The 20058-nt window shown below is 40.8% G+C and overlaps 2 protein-coding genes across 2 annotated transcripts in view; both read right to left on the bottom strand.

Annotated features, from left to right (window-relative positions):
* The window catches only part of appa (amyloid beta (A4) precursor protein a), a 32258-nt gene extending 20112 nt beyond the window's left edge, over positions 1 to 12146 (bottom strand). The window contains exon 1 of the mRNA XM_026362052.1: positions 11943 to 12146. Coding sequence (XP_026217837.1) covers positions 11943 to 12002 — 60 coding nt within the window. The 5' untranslated portion in view covers positions 12003 to 12146. The remainder of the gene's footprint in view (positions 1 to 11942) is intronic.
* A 231-nt stretch (positions 12147 to 12377) lies between these two features.
* On the bottom strand, positions 12378 to 19841 carry cyyr1 (cysteine/tyrosine-rich 1). The gene is made up of 4 exons (XM_026361337.1): positions 19591 to 19841; positions 16785 to 16884; positions 15524 to 15684; positions 12378 to 13408 (listed from the first exon to the last, which is right to left on the bottom strand). The coding sequence occupies exons 1-4, from the start codon at positions 19673 to 19675 to the stop codon at positions 13275 to 13277; spliced, it is 480 nt and encodes a 159-aa protein (XP_026217122.1). The 5' UTR covers positions 19676 to 19841; the 3' UTR covers positions 12378 to 13274.
* Positions 19842 to 20058: the final 217 nt, after the last annotated feature.

Raw genomic sequence — 20058 nt, 5'->3', positions numbered from 1 at the left:
TCCACCGCTCTGTCTTCTGATGATGGAGGAGGATGAAGGAGGAGGAGGGGGCGGGGGAAGCAGCCAAGCCTTCGCTGCAAGCTTATAAATCAGAGTCCCGGGATGATGTCGAAGGCAGGACTGAGAGGAGAAAGTGAGAGAAAGAACAATAACCACAATGGCGAGAGACGGAGAGAGATTGGAGAACAGATGAATTGGACAATAAGCCTTCGGGGCTTGAGCAGAAGGTCAAGCGCTCTGTAATACAGAGAGGCTGTGGGGACGGAGGACCAGAGACAGAGAGGGACGATGTGGGAAATTAAGGAAGGATTTATCAAGAAAAATGCATTCTGTGGCAGGCAGAGCCAGAGAAAAGGATGTCTGCAAAACTCATGTTAGTTCAATTTTGAAAAGTCCTCCTGGTAAACTTTATCACTACCAATTATACTGTGCACAGAAATGATCACTTGCAAGGACAGGATTGCAAACCATGTGCATTTTGGAAATCTTACTGAAAAAGAAAGATAAGAATATGTAAGAGTAATGGAGTTCCTTTCTTTCCTTTTAGCTCCAGTAACTACATTGTGCTAGTGCAAATGGACTGAAAGAAAAGCATTACCAGAGTATTAAACCACACCAGGGCATCCTCCTCTCTTTCTCTTTCACCTAGTCTTTATCCTACCTCAGCTCTGGTTCTTAGTCCTGCCAATCTGCCAACTGGTCATCCTGCAGGGAGGGGAAGAGTGCACTAATCTGTGCACCGAGGATTAGGATGGCAGCCTGGTCAGGAGAAATAACACCCTTTAGGCTCAGTCTGGCATGATAGCCATCATCGTAATGACAGGGACTGAGGCAGGGGGAAAGGAGGCTGACGCAGTATCAGATCGACCAGGAGAAGCAGAAACCCCAGTTGCATATTGCTTGGCAAGCTACTTCTCCCCCAACAGAAATTACAGGTGATGCAACTCAAGCAAAATAATTTTTCAGCTTTTACTCCTCAGACTAGTTGGTGAAAGACATCTATAGTTTCAGTAAGGCGAGAGCAATTATAGACAAAAAACACTGCTGTCAAGAAACCCAGTAAAATCAAACAAATTCCACAATAAAGATAGATGTAGCAAGATTGAAATTCAGGACTATGTTTTTATGTGCTATTTGCAGAAAACAGGCTGTGATGTGTCCAAAATCAAGTCAGTCACAGAAGGAAAACACAGACTTAAGCTCCTGGGACTGCTGACCTACATGGAGCAACAAAATTAAGTTGCACATAACCCATGTCCAAGTTCTTAAAGCCAGGCATGCAATGGTGGTTTTTAGACCATAAAAACAGTTTGCCACAATAATTTGAGAATGAAATGGAGGCACATAAAAGAATCTAAAAAAAAAACGCAAATAAACCAACTATCTAATAATGTAATGCAATAAAATACAAGTTTATAGTAGTAAAGCTATTGAAGTGAGATTATTTGTCACTGCAATCTGACAAAGTGGTCTGCTACACCAAGTGGGTTTAAGAGGAGGAGGATGAGCTCACTGATGCAGTTCACATGAACTATCCACACGTTTTTGTGGGTGATTTTGTTCACATCACACTTCCAATCTCAGACAGGTGACCTAGATCCACAGCTGGAACCCGTGACCCAAATCACATCCAGGCAAATGTATTATCATGTGTCTGACAGACATCCTGAATGGCTCGTCTTAAAGGATAGTTGAAGTAAAGATATTTTAATTAATTACCATACCTTAACCATTAGAGTCAGTTTTAAGAAAACACCAAACACCATTGTATATAGATATGTTTTTTCTAGATTGTGTATAGCAATCTGATGGCTAATATCTGTTAGATGTTTTTCTGACATTTTATAGAGAGACCACTTTTATATGAATTAACAGAGATAATAAGCATATATATATCTAATAGGTTCCAGCCTTGTCAAACTTAGCTGCAGCAATGTTTTTAAATGTCCAACACAGAGCACAATCCCATCAAAAATTATATGAGCTGTAAAAATTGCAAGCTTGTGAGGCTATTGACCAAAGCAAAATTTAGAGAGCACAAATTACACAAATAAGGTGCTACTCTCTGCCTCTCGAATCTCAGAGGAGTCTGTCAACCTTCCACCTGTGTGAGACTTTCAAAGACATAAGTCTTCTTCCCATTTGCCTCCCATTCCCTTATCAGAGACAGTTTGTAAAGGCACTTGCTGGTCTGTGTGAGCAAATGGCTGCTGCATTCACAGATGTGCTCTGTACTAAAAAGCTGTTTAAAAAAAGGCAACTGTTTATTACCCATTACATGTAAAAGGGCCACTGTCAGAAAAAGAAATATTGCATTACAGGCATGCAAACTGCAAATAAATCCATTCTCTCTCTCCCTCACACACACACACACACACACACAGTACATATACTTTCACTCACACAGAGGCTGAGAAACAGTTTTATGTATTCCGGTGCACTGAAAACACACGCACGCACATACACAATCTTTGAAGTGTCCCTGTAGGCACTGGTCCTGCGGTGCTATTAATTGTACGGTCTTATCTGAGTGGCCCAGGCCTGCCATGGGGAGTTGGGTGAAGGTGGTGGAGGAGGGGATAAGGGAGGAGGGTGTCTTAGATCAGCTCTCATCCCAGGGGGAGACTCCCTGGAGAGTAAGATGTGTTGCAAGAGCTACACACACACACTGTGGTAGACATCGTTTACAGGCATCTTTAGCTACATCCAAGCTAGGAGCTAAGAAGACAAGGTTTTATTGTCCTGGGTGAACAAACTGTTCTGTTCCCCACACACACACCACCGTTGACAAGATAATGTCAACTGGTGAGAGTTAAAGAGAGTTAGATGGTTAACAATGGCTGAAAATCACAATCACTATGTAGAATAGAAAGAAAAAGGCAAGTGCCAGTATAACACAATGCAAATAAGTACTTTATTGTAATACCCTTGGTGGGTTTTAAACGTTTATGCATGGGGCAATGTGTTATGTGACAAAATAAACTTATATTGCTTTCCTTGGAGTCATTAATCAGTCAATTTTGGTGAAATTCATTCTGTGGGTTGTTTACAAGATGCCTCGCTGTGGGAATTTGTTTGCTAAGCTTGGGAGGATATGTGTCGGCTGAATTAGAGAAGACTGGCGAGGTGACAGAGGTGCTTGACGCTCTCGCACACACCAGTGATGCTTGTGCACGAGGCATGTGCACGTTCATACCCACACTGTATAATCACCTTGGCAAGCAAACCCTGCTGTTACTTAAAATCCTTACATCATTTCTGCCTGGACTTAAACTTAGTGAGCCACACTATTCCACTTTGGTGTATGTAATGCTATCTGTGCCTGATGTTTGGGAAGTAGATCTAGTGGCTATTGTGTTTCACTGATTACAGGGCACCCTCCTCACTTTTCCTTCTACTCCCTTCCTAATCGTTTAATTACAGACAATTACAGATGATCTGGCAAAACACCTTGCTAAATAATAAATAAAAACTGGTCCACAACAGAATATTTGGTCCAAATATGTGACAGCGTAAAAAAAATGGGTGTAGGTGGAAATAAACATCTGAAACATCGTCTAAGTTTATCAGACTACAGTGAAACCCGAGCACATTTTCTTAAATCAATTTATCTAAGTCAGCCTGGGATAAACATTGATATTATATGTAGGATTAAAGGTTAAATGGGCACAATGTTTCCTCCAAGGCAGAAAGTTTTCACACTGTAAACACGCTCATCTATGCTCATGATTTTCCTCCCATTTAAGATCAATCACACTACATAGGCTCTCTTCATGTGCAAGCCATGCCATTATTTTCTAATGGAGAGTTTATCCCAGCAGAGCTTCAAAAGTTTTCATTGAATCTGTGGGCAGAATTTAAGTTTGTTTGAAGAATTATCTTCATTCATATTCAACGCGATTAAGCATTGTCTCGAGGGGCTCCTCTCGAATTAGCATCTCAGACAAATCTCTTTAAAATCTGATTAGAAGTGTGTAAGAAAAATAGTTCTGACTCCTGCCCACTTAATTTGTCTAGATGTGATGGAGGGACTCTGGGTATCCGTAGTTATAATCACCATGGATATAAAGTCTGATCTCAGCCCTGGGGACCTGACCGTTATGACAACCTTCTGCTGTGGCAACCTGAGGCAACACCATTCTCCCAGTCACCTGAGAGCAGGAATTTCATCATCACATTAGTTTGCTTTCATCAGGAAGCGTGTGTATGTGTAACCTACATACAGCTGGGCGACCACGCAGGTGTTTATGTGAGTCTAAAATGAACATTAATCCAGTTTAATGACAGGTTCATTCAGTACTGGCCTGATAAACTGGCTCTGACCTCACTGGTATCCAGCTGGACCACCAGTGTGCACAGATGAAGCTGTGACTGAACAGACACACACCTCAAGATAGACTCAGTGGTCCCACCATAAACTGTGACCCACTCATACCTGAAAATAAACAAATCTATTTACAACCTTGCCCAAATTTTTTTTATAATTTGCAGAAAATAAAAGACCAATAAATAGAATAGCTGCATTTTGTGATGTATCTAAATATTTCATTTATCTTTCCAGCATCCTTTTTACAATCATATTAAGTAATATTTTACCAATGGACCTTGTCACAAAAAACATAATATTCAGCATGTTGAATACAGATTTGTCTGGAAGATGTGACAGATTTGTTAGATGCATGCATATCAAAAAGAAACATAAGATTCAGCATCAGAAGCCACATTATATTCTTTGCTCAATAGGATATTATTAAAGCACGCTTTTATATAATTTGTAATTAGCATTAGACACAAATAGTGGGATTTTTGTTCTGAATGGGTGGGATGCTATTGATTGTGTGTATCACTTTCCACAGTACACAAGTTAACTGGGAACATAGTCTTTCCTAAAGAAGAACTATATCGCACAGGAGAGCAGAGTTGCTTAAAACGTTAGGGTCATACTCGCCTAGTTCAACATTAATTATACAAATAATGAATAAATACTAAAATGGTTTAACTGAAAATATACCATTAATGCCAACTTAACAAGATAAGAGATTTCAATTTCACAAATTCCAGATGGAACATAATACAGAACAAATACCCTTTGGATACACAATGGATGGCTTTCACACACATACACACACAGCTAATTGTGCATCACTTCTCTTCACTATACAAAAGGAGGAAGTTAAATTCTATCATAAAGGCCAAACAGGAAATGCGTCCAAAAATAGGCAGCAGTCAGGAATACACGTCCACATTCTGATGCTAATCTCCATCTCACTCCTCTCTCAATTACTTACATACACACACAAGTTGGCATTACAGACAAATGTTCCAATTTCACACTTGGGCTCCAAGAGGTCTAGTCATCTACGATTGATAGTGTGATGCCAGGCTTGAAGAGGTACTAGTTTCATAAAACCTCTGAAATGTGATTCCGAGGCTGAGATCAGTAACACACTGTGTGAATGGCACAGACTTTCAGACAAAAAAGGGAGAAAGAGGGAGAACCTGTTCTGCTGGATATGGTAAAAGGAAGCAACAGGAATAACACTCAGTGGCCTAATAATAGTCCAAGCATCAGGCACCTGGGGAAGAGTGCTATGGCAACCCTGAACACCCAGGACAGTGAGAGATGGGATGAGGCAAGTGAGAGGACATGGAGATGAGATCATTTCTGTAAATAGAGGAATACAACCTTCAAAAACAAAGACCATCGTAGTTATTTCTGTGCTGACAAAAGTGTAAAACAATTGAACTTAATTAGATGAAACTTGTAATTGATGAACTGTGGCAAAGTGGTTTCTTTATACAGTATCTGTATGTTTAATCAAAAATATGGAGAAGGATGGAAACTAGTAACGAAAAGGAGAGCTCAGAGAGTCCAGGTACACTATGGATCCAGACACTTGCACATTTAATTTGGAAGAACTGTACTGGTTAAAATTATGAGATTTTGAATGGCTTATAAAATATATTACAAACAAATAACTGAGTCAATATTTAATCTAAAACATCTATAATGTGGGTGTGACAGACACCTCTTGTATCTGTGAATCAGTTTTTGTTATTCTAGTCTTTATATTGACAACCAGTGGCCAGACAGGATTCAGGGTGGGGTAGATTGGATTCTGCTTGCCAATTATACCTGGGATGCTGTGAATATGTGGCCCACATAGACAATAAGTCAGCAGGATACTTAAAGACAGGCATTTTCCAAACTATTTTGCTAGATGCTTTCACAGAAGTACCAAATTTGCTCTGCTTTCACTGCGGTATCTCTAGACCGACTGAGTTTGTGGAGTCACTTCATATCAGCCCTTAATGCACTCGACACAAAATAAATGTCACAACTGCCTAGTGCAAATGTGGGGGTAGGGCCTCTGCTGGGCCCTTCTCTCATAAATGAGATCGAAGAAGTGAGCTGTTTGCTTCATTACACAACTCCAGTCTGGGATTCAACAGAGAGAGAGTGCACGAGTCTGCACCATTAAGTCGAACACCTCCACATCCCCAGCAGGTCTGAGCCATGATGTGCAACGATCAACGCACAGAAGCGGTATATTACAGTATGCTGATTCTAACGACATCAGATAGTCACATGGGCACGAATCTGCACATACACAATAAATTTTATTAAACCAACTCATATCACACATTAATAATATTGCGCTCACGTGACCAAATCCATGGTTAAAACTCTAATGTCCTTGCATTGGTAAGATTGTCATCCCTAAATGGAAGGTCGATCTGCATCCTTTTCACACACACACACATGCACAGAAACATATCACTGGGCATATGCAACACACCACGACTGTGACACTTGGCACTTATGATGGAAATATGACACCAGGATGGATTTCTTGACAAACAATAGCAAGAATGTGCTTTCAGGGGGAGGCTCAGTGTGTATGAGTGATGTGCAGCTTCCTTACTGATGAACTGAAAGCTGGATGTAGTCTGTGCTGCTACTGAGTAATTGCGCAGGTCAGGGCAAGTTGTTTCTCGGCTTATTATTCAGATTTTGTACCAACAGCTGCTTACTCAGCAGCAGCGAAATGAAGAGTGTGTCTTCATGGCACACTGCTGATATTTACAGATGGAAATAACAGTCCAATGGTGATGAATGGTGCTGCCTGGTGGGAGATTTGCTCTAATATGTGAAGTGGGAGTGAGAATGACATGTTCCCTGAAGACTAGCAGGCAATAAAGCTAGTGCTGCATTCATGTTTGACCTATTAGAGCTAATTATCAGTTAGTCATCAAGAGAAGACATACACAAGATAACCAGGAGCCTTTTTAAAGGACTGACTTGCAATTCCATACTTATGAGTCCTAACAATTTGTACACTTTGTTTATAATTCATGTTATTTCTTGGCAATAAAGATGGCACCCTGAGTAATACCGATCAAACACTGACAAATTACCGTAAAACATTGAAAAATCCTCTATTATAATTTGGCTATGTCTGTCTAGCTCTTCATAAAGGCAGTTGAGGCCTGACAGTGAATCGGACCCAATCTCAGATCTCTTCACTTCCTCGAATTATTTCTCTAAACAGTGACTTACACACCTGCATGTCCTGCTCAATACCTGCCACTACTTCAGTTGCAGTTTGCTCCTACTAAAATACCATTACATGCTTGTTGGATCTAATCAAACCTTCTGGCATTTATCTACAGCATTACATTCAGAGGTCAGGTTGCACTGCACAAAGCAGGCCTTTGAGATACCACTGGCTTATTACTCAGCACAACCAGATTCCTATCATGCTTTGAAATGGGTGGTTCATTTCAGAGAAAGAATAAACACACAGGGACTCAGATGGGAAGAGAAAAAAAGATGAAATACTAAAAGGAAGCAAAGAAAAAAAAAACTGTAATATAACTTCCAGTTTTCAAAAACAGCTGATTTACGTCACTACAGGGGAAATTTAGCTGTCTGATGTTTCACTGTGGTTAGAGAAGGTGGACAGGTTATTCTAAAGACAGTCAGCACATCAGCGCCATGCAGTTTCCAGGGACCATGACAACAGAAACAACAGTATCAAAAGGTCAGGAATTCTTTTCTCCAGGACAGACATGGGGGGGATGCAGGGGGGACATTAATTTGGAAAGCTGTTTTGTCATCATAGTTGTTGACACAACCAAGATGGTGAATGTGTGCTGCTTCAGCCAAGACTTTTTACAGTGAACTATTTTCCCCCACTGTTTAGCTATGAAGAATAAAACAAAAAAAGAAAAAATGAGGGGGGAGACAATAAAACAGGAAGCACTGGAGACAAATGGCTTTCATGTGTAATTACGAAGAGGACATCCAGTTCTGCAATATGAGAATTTCCACTGTTGACTGAGGGAAAGAGGGACAGGCACAGAGAAAGTACCACCAGCTCATATGAGAACAGTGGCTTGTATCATTCTTAACTCAACTTGAGTAAAAGGATAATAATTGGTTCAAATGTCCAAAAAATTATATTCAATTTACAGCGAGAAATGACAGAGAATTAGCATCTGCAACCAGCTTGTGCAGCAGTTTTACATGCTTTATAGTTTCTCCTTATCTTTTAATTACTGTCAAAACTGTTCCTGGTCAATCGATTAGATAACACGTCATTTGTTATTTGCACAGATAAATGTCCAAATGTATTTTAATGTGGCTCAGAGTACAACTAAAGACAGTATCATTTATCTGTATGGATTAATCAAATAATCCCTTTATCTACAGCAAGTCAGCAAAAACTCAGTTCCCAGAAGCACAAGGAGACATTGTAAAATGTCTTCTTGTCTAACTGATCATTCAAAGTCCACAGTTATTATATGCATCACCAGAGAAATCTCACAAAAATCAGAAAAACATATGTTTGAGAACCCTTGAAAGGTTGATTTGAAGGATTATAGCAGGTTTTCTGTGGAGCAACCAAAAATCAATGAATTGTTTTGATTTAAATGTCATATGCTAGATACATCTATTGTTCAACAGTCAACAACCAAACAAAATGAAATCCACAGATTGAGAAACTGAATTATTCACAGTCATTAGCCTCAGCTGACCTGAATATAGCAGACAATTTTGGTGAGGAGGCTTCCCATCTGCAAATAGTCTCACACCAATCTTGTTGCTTTTTCTAGTCTTGGGTTAAGTCTTTCTCCGTGGGCTGTCATAAGGCATTCTCCAAAATTACACACTGAAGTATAAGTACAGACGAGACAGGCCAAAGTGGGTACAATAAAAAGTAAGAAAATTGAAAGCTAGAGGAGATATATTAGTGTCAGGTGGATTTCGCTTTCAAAAAAATTGAAACTGCAGCGTGAGCAGCGGAGAAGGTGCCAGAGAGAGAAATGCTGGCAGTGCCAACAGACATAATGGCATTAGGGCTCGCTAATAAGGGGAGAGGGCTGGTCCACCCCATGATGAAAGACTGCAGTATGCACACAAACAGACTGCCTGCACCCATCCAGAGCCATTTCCCAAGGATTTACAAATACACAAAGGCTGGCATCCAACTCTCACGCTCCACACCACGGCCTGCATGTACAGGGCGGGCCCGTCAGTAAAAGCTACTTCCCAGACCTGTGTGTTTAGAAGGGCGTGCGTGTTTGTAAGGGGGCAGTAACGAAGACTAAAAAGAAGGCCTAACGAGATCAAAAAGTCGCAACATCTCTTTTTAAAGACTGATTTAATCTTGCTTGTATTATTCATCAGATTTTCAACTTCTTCTATTGCATTTTAGCCTTCTTGCCTTATAAACCCTTGATTGTAATGTCAACACAGGGACTCAGAGGGTGAAGACTGTCTTAAGCAATGTAAGCAATAGATTATGAACAAAGCTGATGGTTTGCTTGATGTGCAGCCCAAACTATTCATTCCCAGTACCGCGATTATAGGCTACACACAGGAAACAACAAAGGTCAGCTGCCACATTTCACCTGATTGATCTGAAGACAAAAACCAACCCCAAACCAGACGTGAACTACGCAGCAAAACAACATGCTTAAACAAGGCACAATAGTTATTGTTTGGCACTATTAATCTATTATTATCCTTTCCAACTTATGAAAGGTATAATGGTTACAACTGCAGATACCACAAAGACTGAAATACAGCTGCTCCTCAACCACAATTGCAGGTCTTACATGAAACAATAAGGCTACTGGTGGTAACAGGAATGTAGACCACACTGCAAATAATGTCCACCTTAACAACATTCACACGCTGTAACATAAATGTAAAATCACTCATAAGATAAGTGAAAATTTCCCAGTTGAAAAAAAAAAAAAACCCATATAACAAGTAGTGATTCACTTATTTCGTGTTATTTCCTAAAACTGAACACAGCACCACACATTAGAAAAGGGGAACTGAAACAACAGCGCCTCATCATATGAATAATAACATATGTAACACGTCTATATGCAATAAAAACGAATGAATTTTTCACATTTCCGTGACACATCAGCACAAGATTCAGCTTGAAGTGCGGGTTACAAAGATATGTTTGCAGCGCATAATCACAAAAGCGATCCTCGGCAAACACGCTTGAAAAAATGGATGAGCAGTGATTGTGCATCTGTTATGAGAGGCTACCAAAGAATATATCGTGTTCCCAGTGCAACTATACGATAAATACGGAACTCTAGGACGAATTATAGGAGAAGCTGAGAGGAAACAATGACAGTCAAAGCTCCTGTTGGCTTCCCAGCTTCCCGACCCTCGATAAATGCTGCAGTGCACCGCCGCCGCCGCCATCTTACTTCTCTATTCTCTGACTGACATATGTGGGAGAGCGTTTAAAAATGTTTGTTTCCCATCGATAGTGATATATCTAGGGGTTTTTATTTATTCTGTTTATATCTAACACAGTCAAGTGTTGTAACTATTATCTATGGGGGCAACATTTGCTATTATTGACTTATTTTCATTCCCAAAACACGCCCACTCCCTTCAAATGATCCCTCGGGATGTGAGAAATTAAACAAGACGTTTCATTTATTGTCTAATGAGTTTTAACCATCGTTACATTCATTAGATTATATTGCACGACTGCAGTGTTCAGAACTATCTGCGTAGTTTACTGAAAGTAGGTTAAATCATTTGTTGTCAACGCGAACTTGTCCGTAACATTTCAAATCGCCGAAAAGCAACTTGGTTCTAGGTTTTAAACGAAGAAAAGCATACAACATAGGTGCTAACATTAATTCTCCTCATTATCATATAACATTAGTCTCAATAAATCTGTTAACACATGGTTAAATGGAGATTTGCATTAGAAGGGGAATTACGGAGCGTCGGGGTATTTAAATTTAATGCGTATTTTCTGTCCATATCTCATTATTGTACACAGACTAGTTACAAAGAAAAAAAATGACACATGCTGTTTAGAGATATCGCTGTTTGTGTGAAATATTCAACAGCGTGTTCTCGTTTAGAAATGTCCAAATGTTCACAATCACTGCGAAGCTAACACCAGTTGGCAATTCAACTTCCGGTTGAAACTTTCAACATAAAACAAAAAGCAAACAAATTATAGACTTATGTACCAGTATGTTGTGTCCAGTAAAACAAAGTACGAATAGGAAAATTGCTAATTATTTAGGATTTTGTGAGGATATTATTATTTGCTTTTGAATATGTAGCTGTTAGTTAAGTTAAAAGAGTCATCCGACTGTGTGTATACCGAATACCATATTCAATAGTAGGCAAATAAATATGCCTAATATATAAGCCGTATATATGGTGTCTTTTTATCCAATTAAGTTACTTATTCTGAATTAATTTAAACTGCGTGTTTTAGTGTTAATGTTTAGAATTCGTGCTAATGTTAAGCGTTAGCTAAGCTAAACTTCCGGTGTCGTTGTAGCTAACTGTAGCTAGCTTGACCGAGCTGACGGTAACAATATGGTGGAAAACACTACAAATTCTCACAGAGAAAAAAAAAAACAGCATTTCTTACCTCGGCAGCCAGAACCGAAGCCACCGCGGCAAGCAGCAGTAAAGCCACTCGGTCCCCCATGTCGTTCCGCTGACAGGACGCTCAAAAAGGCGGCGTTTCACCGAAAGGTTTAACGTTTGCGTCGGGTGAGAAGCTGCGTGTGTGTGTGTGTTCAACGCCGCTGACTCCCGTCGTCTGACGGTGAGAGACACCGAGGCTGCACAGCTGCTGAGCGGCGGATCACCTGACCACAGCCGAGTGGGATTAACACACACACACACACACACACACATGCACATGCACATGCACGCACACACACACACACACATGCACATGCACGCACACATGCACATGCACATGCACAGGCACAGGCACGCACACCTACCTTCATCTCTAACACGCACACTCATTCTTTAAAAAAAAACAAAAAGTCACGTTTTAATCACATTTTTTTTTTTTTATTTCCAACACAGCCATTGAAATTATAAGGAAACAGTTTTTAAATCCTCTTCACATTCACCGTCATCCATCACACGAATCTGTCAGCACAGTGAGTTTAAGTCCCTTTCAACTACAAATCTCAGTTTGCCTACAGCTGCAGTTCAAATGATGAAAGCTTCATTATTATTTTTCAAGAATCTCACGAAGATTTACAGCTTTTTCCCATTTCAACGAGAACCCTCGCACCCACTGAACGTATTGTGACCCCGGTTCAGTTTTCACTCTCACATTGTTTCAAGTAAGGCAATAAAAGCCAGTTCATCACCGACACTCCCATCCTTTCAAGTTGTCCATGCTATTAAAGTCAGTATTATTATGCATTATGTTCCAAGTCTTTGTACATGACAGGTCCAGACCTGACTTGTTTAAAACAGCTTTAATCATAAACTTCCACATCAGTCACTGACATAAATCAACTTAATAAAAATGGGGGGAGAAAAAAGTAGATAACTTTCCATAAAAGCAACATCTACACTGTGTCCTGGAAATACTTTTCTCCTGTACTGATGCAAGGTTTCCCTCCATCCTGACAAAAGTGGTCTTCACCTTCATCAAAGCAGCCTTTGATGTGTTCAGGGAGGGACAGATAAGGATATTGGTTACTGGAGGAGAAAAAAGTACCAGCTGCAGGCCTGCAGGGCTGCTACCCGTCAAGTCTGCCAGGGTCGTTCTCTGGGCATCCTGCAGGTAGAACTGTCTTTAACCCAAAATGGTGGGGTGACGCCCCTGCTTCAGAGCCAAGAAGCGTACACCCCCAGTGCACCCAGTGTAGACCCATCTCCAGGTTTTGGAAAACCAGAACAGCAGAGTTTCCTTTGAGCTGGCCGGTGGATGACCGGTTGCGGGACGGATTCACTTGCGAGTACACCCTGGGTAAGGAGGGGGAGGGGAGTAGTTGGCCGGTCGAGGTTGAGTTGGGGTGTAGGGCGGTGGGTGCAGCACAGGAGGGTACATCTCATAGTCGTAAGCGTACGGAGGTGGAGGACCTGAGTTCAAGAAATGAAAAGAAACAAACACAGCTGTTCAAATAATTATAAACTTCATATTTGTGACTCCAAAAGGTTGAGTGAGGTCCACTCAGCTCAGCACACCTGTCCCCATTTGGCAGTTTAACAGGGGAGCTGTGCCCCCCAGTGGTTGAACAAAGAGACTGCACCATTTGGACTATTCCTTAAAAAGGTTAGAAAAAAAAAAAAAGACAAGAAGCAAGGAGTAGTTTTGTTGACCACAGTGCATCAGTCACGCCAGGAGGGTGTACATTATTCATTAAAACATCAAAGCAGCAGAGATAAAAGAAAAGATGAATGGAGTCTGAAGCGAGGGGTTGCATCAGCAAAACCTCACATTTATGACACAATTATTATTAATAACTCACAATCTTACGTGTTACAGAGGCAGCTTTGTTTAAAACGTCTTAAACTGTGACGCTCAGACGAGATGTTTTGCAAGAATAAGACAGAAGGAACAGTTTCTATGTATCCTTAGGGTACTGTTACTAAAATAAAACTACAAAAACTGTACACAATAATCACCAAAGTCAATTAAAATCAAAGGTGAACTCATTTTTTTGCCAGTTTAACAGGAAAACATTAGCACAGCAGCTACAATATAGGGTTTATATGTAAAACATTTCATACCGCTGTAGCCGCACACTCATGTATCCATTATATTGCGTTGCTTTTCATGTTCGAGTGTCATATTTATGAAACATGATCAGAGCTACAGCGCAGAGTGAAGAGTCGCAGCCCAGAGTAGCATGAAGGCGATACACAGGGGAGAATGAAACATGTTAAATAAATAATGAGCCCCAGAAAAAACAGCATTCCTGCGGCTGGAGAATGTCACTGTACTGACTGTGATGTGCACACAGTACCTGTCAGTAGGTCGCCGTTTTCTAGCTTCAAGAAGAAACTGTATGTAACAGACGCGAGAGTGGAGATCAAACACAGTGAAGTAGGAGGCGTTTTTATGTGAACTTGAAATGCCTGGACAGGTTTAAAACCTTTATAGCCTGAAAGAAACCTGCTTCTTTTTGTGTTAGAAGTCAGGAATGAGGCTCAAGGCCAAGGTGGACCAACATTACCATCCACCTATTCCTATTGTGTTGTTCAGATCGGCTGTTTTCTTTTCAGCTCTGGTAGCCTGAGGTCAGGGGATGAGGTTTCACTATAACGCACTCTGTGTAAGGGGATCCTCTGTGTGTAGAATGTACTTAATCATCATAAATCCACTAATAAATAAGATGGAAACACTTTCTGGTAAGTCATAAATTATAAAGCAAGGTTGCAACTAACAATTAGTTTTACTATTGATAAATCTGCCCATTATTATTTGTCCTGTTTTATCCGACCAAATGTCCCAAACACCATAATATTCATTGATTCATTCAGTCATAAGAGGAACAATAAACCCTTTGAGACATGCAGAACCATCAAGATTTTTGAATTACCAAATAAAAATGTACTTTAATGATTAATAAATTATCAAAATAGTAATTAACCATATAGTTTGGTAATATTTTATAGATCAGACCCATGACTGTAAAAATAAACTTTATTAGCTAAAAAGATAAAATAAAATTATTAGATAAAATATAATACTAAAATAAATACTAAAACATTGTGCATGGTCTTTGGTTATGTGTCGGTATCACTTTCTCATGTGTCATACTTTTAGTTTATAAGTTGTAGCTCATTTTTTATTAATAATAAAATATTTTACCGTCACCCCCAGTTTGAGTCCAGTTGTGATCAGTCATGTTAATCACCATGATCTTCACGATCAGCTAAGCTAAATTAACTTAGCTGCTAACATTACTGAACTGAAATAGATATAATAAATTATTTAAAGTCTGTATAAACAACAGAGCAGCTAATGTTAGTTTTGGACCATGATCTGCTGAGCCCATCACGCTGTCAGAGCCAGACATCTATTTGGATCAGATGCAGGTTAGACATGCTGTGATTATGGTTAAGGTTGAGGTCAGTGTCCAGGAAATCAATATAAGTCAGTGTAATGTTCCCTGAAGTGTGCGTGTGTGTGTGTGTGTGTGTGTGTGTGTGTGTGTGTGTGTGTGTGTGTGTGTGTGTGTTTAGACCCACCTGGGTAGCCCTGGGTCACAGTGTTGATGTAGGAGGTGCTGAACACGCCGACCCGTGCACCTCGCCCGTTCTTCATGCACATACACACGCACAGGAACAGGGCTGCCACCGCCCCCATGAGAAACACCACGCCAAAAACGATACCAGAGATGGCAGTGCCACTGAAAAACACACACACACACACACACACGTCTTATTTCTCACTTGCTACCATGGAGATTGACTGCAGCATCTGATGTAACGCAGTTGCGTGTGTGTGTGTGTGTGTGTGTGAGCACGTAAAGTGTGTGACACAGTGTTTGTGGACTGGTGTGCGTGGTGTGTTGCACTGCAGAGGAGTCTGTGAATTGGCACTATTAAATAGAAAAGCAGTCATCATTAACAGGTTTGTTACGTCTTCATATTCTGCGTTAGTCAGCGGATTAGATTCAGCGCTGGCTGCGAGTTCAGTTACTCTGACTTCATCCAAGTCACTCACGACTGATGTCAAAATGCACAATAACACAGATCAAATGTAAAGAAACAGAACGAACAGGACTTTAGTGAAAGTGTTAAAGCAGCTGTTCCACATCTAGGCAGGCAGAGGTCAAAGGTTAGGTGATCTGAAGACTCTTCTCACATGTTAAAAGACAGCTGGTGTGTCAGTTGTCCTTTTGTCTCATTTGAACTGCACAGACGTGTAAAGATCCTTCTAAAAATGCTGTGAGAAGTCGCACTGTCACACCATTTTCTTAAAATGTGGCACTGAAACATTAAAACAACACTCAAAAGCTTCTCTTTCTCCTCTCTAGGTGTAATGACTGGTGAGAAATGTGGCCCGGGCAGATACGTGATTTCAACAAAAAAGCTTCCAAGTACCGATCACGCAAAATATGGGTTGTTATTTAGATTGCTGAGTCGACCAAAGCACAAAAGTGTAGTATAAGATAGCAATTTGCTGGAGGTAATTCATGTTTTCTGCAAACCGAGGCAGGTATGCTGAGACCTTGAGTCAATCTATTTATTCTCCTCGAAGGTGAAAGTTTTGAGAAAAAGGCTCCATCATCGCTTCTTTCTACACTAAATAAATGGCAGTCTGTTACAGGCTATCATGGGGACCCCTGAATTAGCAAAACAATATTTGGATGCACATTTTTCTACAGACTCTGGCTCCATAAGCGACAGAGGCCATGACTGGAACAGATCCTGGCAGTGTCAACAGAAGAAAAATAGTGATTCAGATGCATCCATTTGGTTTTAATTGGATATTGTGTCAACTTACGAGAGGACGTCCCCCACGTAGGCGTAGTAGGAGCAGCAGAAAGGCGGCGATCCATCGCAGCAATACTCTATGCAGCTTTCACATTGGGCCTCACTGTTACCTGCAACACACAAATAGCCGCATGCTGAACGAGTCTCCTAAAGCAACATGTTCAATGTTCTGTGGAACCAGAAGTCACCAGCAATTTGCAGACAATAGAAAACAGAGAAGAAAGCCATTAACACAGATGGAGCACGTAAGAGAAAGTCTTTAAAAAATACATTAAGTTGTTCAGAGAAATAATACGAAATAACTTTTTTAGGTGAACGGGGACATAAGAAAAAAAAACACTCTCTAGTATTGATAAATTTGAAGTTACCAAGTGTTGAGTGTTCATTTATAATGAAAGAAGCTCTTAAACGAAACCATTACGTCAGGTCGCTTTATCTTGGAAACTTTTTCAACCCTTCCCGTCCATTACAAAAAAAATAACTTGAACTGTACAATGAAACCATTCACGAACTAACCTCAAAGCACACAACCTCGACCAGCTGCTGCTATTTATACCTTCAAAGACAGATTTAAAAGCATGAAGACCGTTGATTTATTATGAGCTCTGAAAATTGGTCTTGAAAAGAAACAATCAATACCTGAGCAGCACACGGAAAAAAACACACCCCTGCTAGACTGTTTTAATGTCTAGCATGTAATGTTTAAATATCAGTTGATCAGGAAGTTAATTGCAACCAAAGAGATTGAAATAAGTCTCAGCAGCTAGAGGAAGCTTCCCGACCCTTCCACAGTTGTCACTTAAGTGAGCCACTGAGATTCACAGACAATATATAATGTAATATAATACAAAGATTACATGGCAACAAGCCACTGTTGCCATGTAACTGCTATGCAGCATCTCACAGAGTTAATAGTGGACATGCTTGATTTATTTTTCCATGTCCAGGCTGACTGAGGCAGAAAATCAGCCCACATGGCCGACCAGCTGAAAGGATCACTATAGGCGGCAATCTGACATGCAAATCTATTCCACATTTGCACATTTAAATTTAGGGACTTGTGCTGAGAATGACCAGCGGAAAAAAGAATCAACAACCATTGTGTTTTTAAAAGTCTTTTAAGTTAAAACGAAAAATATATGATGTCATATAGGTCATCTCAGCTTGGGTTTCCACTGTGCAGATTGTTTAACACAAAGCATTTACCGCAAACTGGGGTCATGTTATTTGAAAGGGCATGGGCTATTACCATGCAAAGTGCATCATGGGAAGTGTAGGATACAAAACTTGTTGTGCTTAATAAAAATCAGTGTATCCCTACTTCTCTGTTTCTCGTGGGTCCTCCAACTTCATGAAAATGCAAGACTAAAAATTGCTGGAAGTACCCTTTAGCCGTAAAACCGAGAGCTGTTTAGGAGTTGATGGAGGTTATATTAAAAGTGTGCTCAGAGACAGAGAGTGTGAAGATTGCATATAAGAGAGGGTGAGTCACAGTCATCCAGATACTGAATTAATTACTTTTTAAGTGGGAGGTCATTTTGGGATCCGGTATGACAGGTGTATGTCTGCATGAGGGTCAAATCAGTATCCAGCTTGATTGTTTTTACATCCAACGGGCTCATTCCTGCCATGGTAGACGTGGCATTTGCAGGATCCATCTCACGCTTTTGTGTGTACGATTAATGTGGTTCATTTGCCTGCCCCCTCCCTTCCCGCCCAGCCAGAGTCTCCATATTCAAAAGCACTGTGCACGCATCTGTGCTTCTGTGTGTACTCGTCTCAACCTGCTGCCACGACACGAGCCTCTTTCAACCGAAGGCTTTTTTCCCTCCTGAGCTAATATGCAGTAGTTGTGTTGGGTTTTTTTTTTTCTTCTTTCAGCATCAAGCAGAAGGTTGGTCTCTTTCACAATCCAACACACTTCAAATGAAGGACACTGCAAAGAAAACAAGCTGTGTATATATGTGTGTGTCGCTGCTTAGGATCTGTTTTCTCTCAGCAATCACTCACACTCAAATGACATGTGCCTGAAGGCACATATGCACATTTCCAGGCATGGGTTCACGTATAGGTAGAAAACAGAGGAAGCAAACAAGAGTGGTGCCTTTTAATTAATGCACGATGACACTTTGTGCAAAGAGTTTGCAGCATGGTATATAAAGTAAAGAGGCAGTGGAGGAACACTTTTTGTCTGCACAATTTGGATTAACAGGACAAAACGGGGAAAGCAAGTTCTGATGGTTCGCCCTTTTGTGATTGAGTTCAAAGTCAACACGCTTTTTTAAATTGAACAATACCTCTCTGCATAAAAGCTGTGATGTTTCCATGTAAATGCCCACGAGCAGACTTCTGGTGAGCTCTTTCTGGGTGGTCCTTAAAGGTCCTGGCTCCTGTCTCTCCACACGCTGGGAGACAATGGCACTATGTCCTTCACCCCTCCCACCCCCTTTTCTCACACACACACACACACACACACACACACACACACCCTGCCCCCTCCACAGCACTGTACCGCAGACTTGAGTCAGATCAAAAGTTTCCAGCAGTTTTCATGCTTGGTTGTGTCTTACTTGGAAGAAAGAGCATGCACACTGGCGATACCCAAATAAATGGGTCCTGATTAACAAATGATAGGTCACAGACTTTTAAAGACATTCCTCAATTTGTCTTTCATCCAAATGCAGCATTTTGTTGAAGCCGAGGAATGAACAGAAATGGCACTGACGCCAAGTTAAAGGTGAATTTATGGGCATGTAGCAGCTTGATGTTGTAGGAGAGTGTTTAAACTAGTCAAATAATAATAATAAAGAACTCACCGGTGAATAAACAAAGCAACAGCGAGTTCCTCAACAGTTTCCATCTCACTTCCAGTGTCCTCCTCCGGCTCCAGAGGTTTTCCATGACTCCTCTCTCCCTGCGCGCCCGATTTCTAAATTAATAAGAGAAGATACCAAACTGCGCGGATCTCCTACAGTTCACCAGTCACCTGTTTGTCTCCTCCAGGAGCATCGTTGCATCGTTTCAAACTGTCCCTGATGACTTCAGGTTTATTTGTTTCCTGTCCTAAGTGCAGCTCGTCCCTCCACGTGTGTTGCTGCGTCTTTTCTGTCTCTGATCCGTCCTGTTCCCACACCTCTGACCGACTGCTGAGGTTTTTATTTCTCTCCCCTCCCCCGCCGTCCCCCGTTTGCTCAAATTACCATGTTGAGTTTACACTGAGAGAGAGAGAGAGAGAGAGAGAGAGAGAGAGAGAGAGAGAGAGAGAGGCATGAAGTCAGCGCGAC

The sequence above is a fragment of the Anabas testudineus genome, chromosome 2 (assembly GCF_900324465.2).
Source record: "Anabas testudineus chromosome 2, fAnaTes1.2, whole genome shotgun sequence".
Classification (NCBI taxonomy): Eukaryota; Metazoa; Chordata; class Actinopteri; order Anabantiformes; family Anabantidae; genus Anabas; species Anabas testudineus.
The sequence above is the reverse complement of the archived record's forward strand: the minus strand, read 5'-3'. Positions and strand labels throughout refer to the sequence as shown.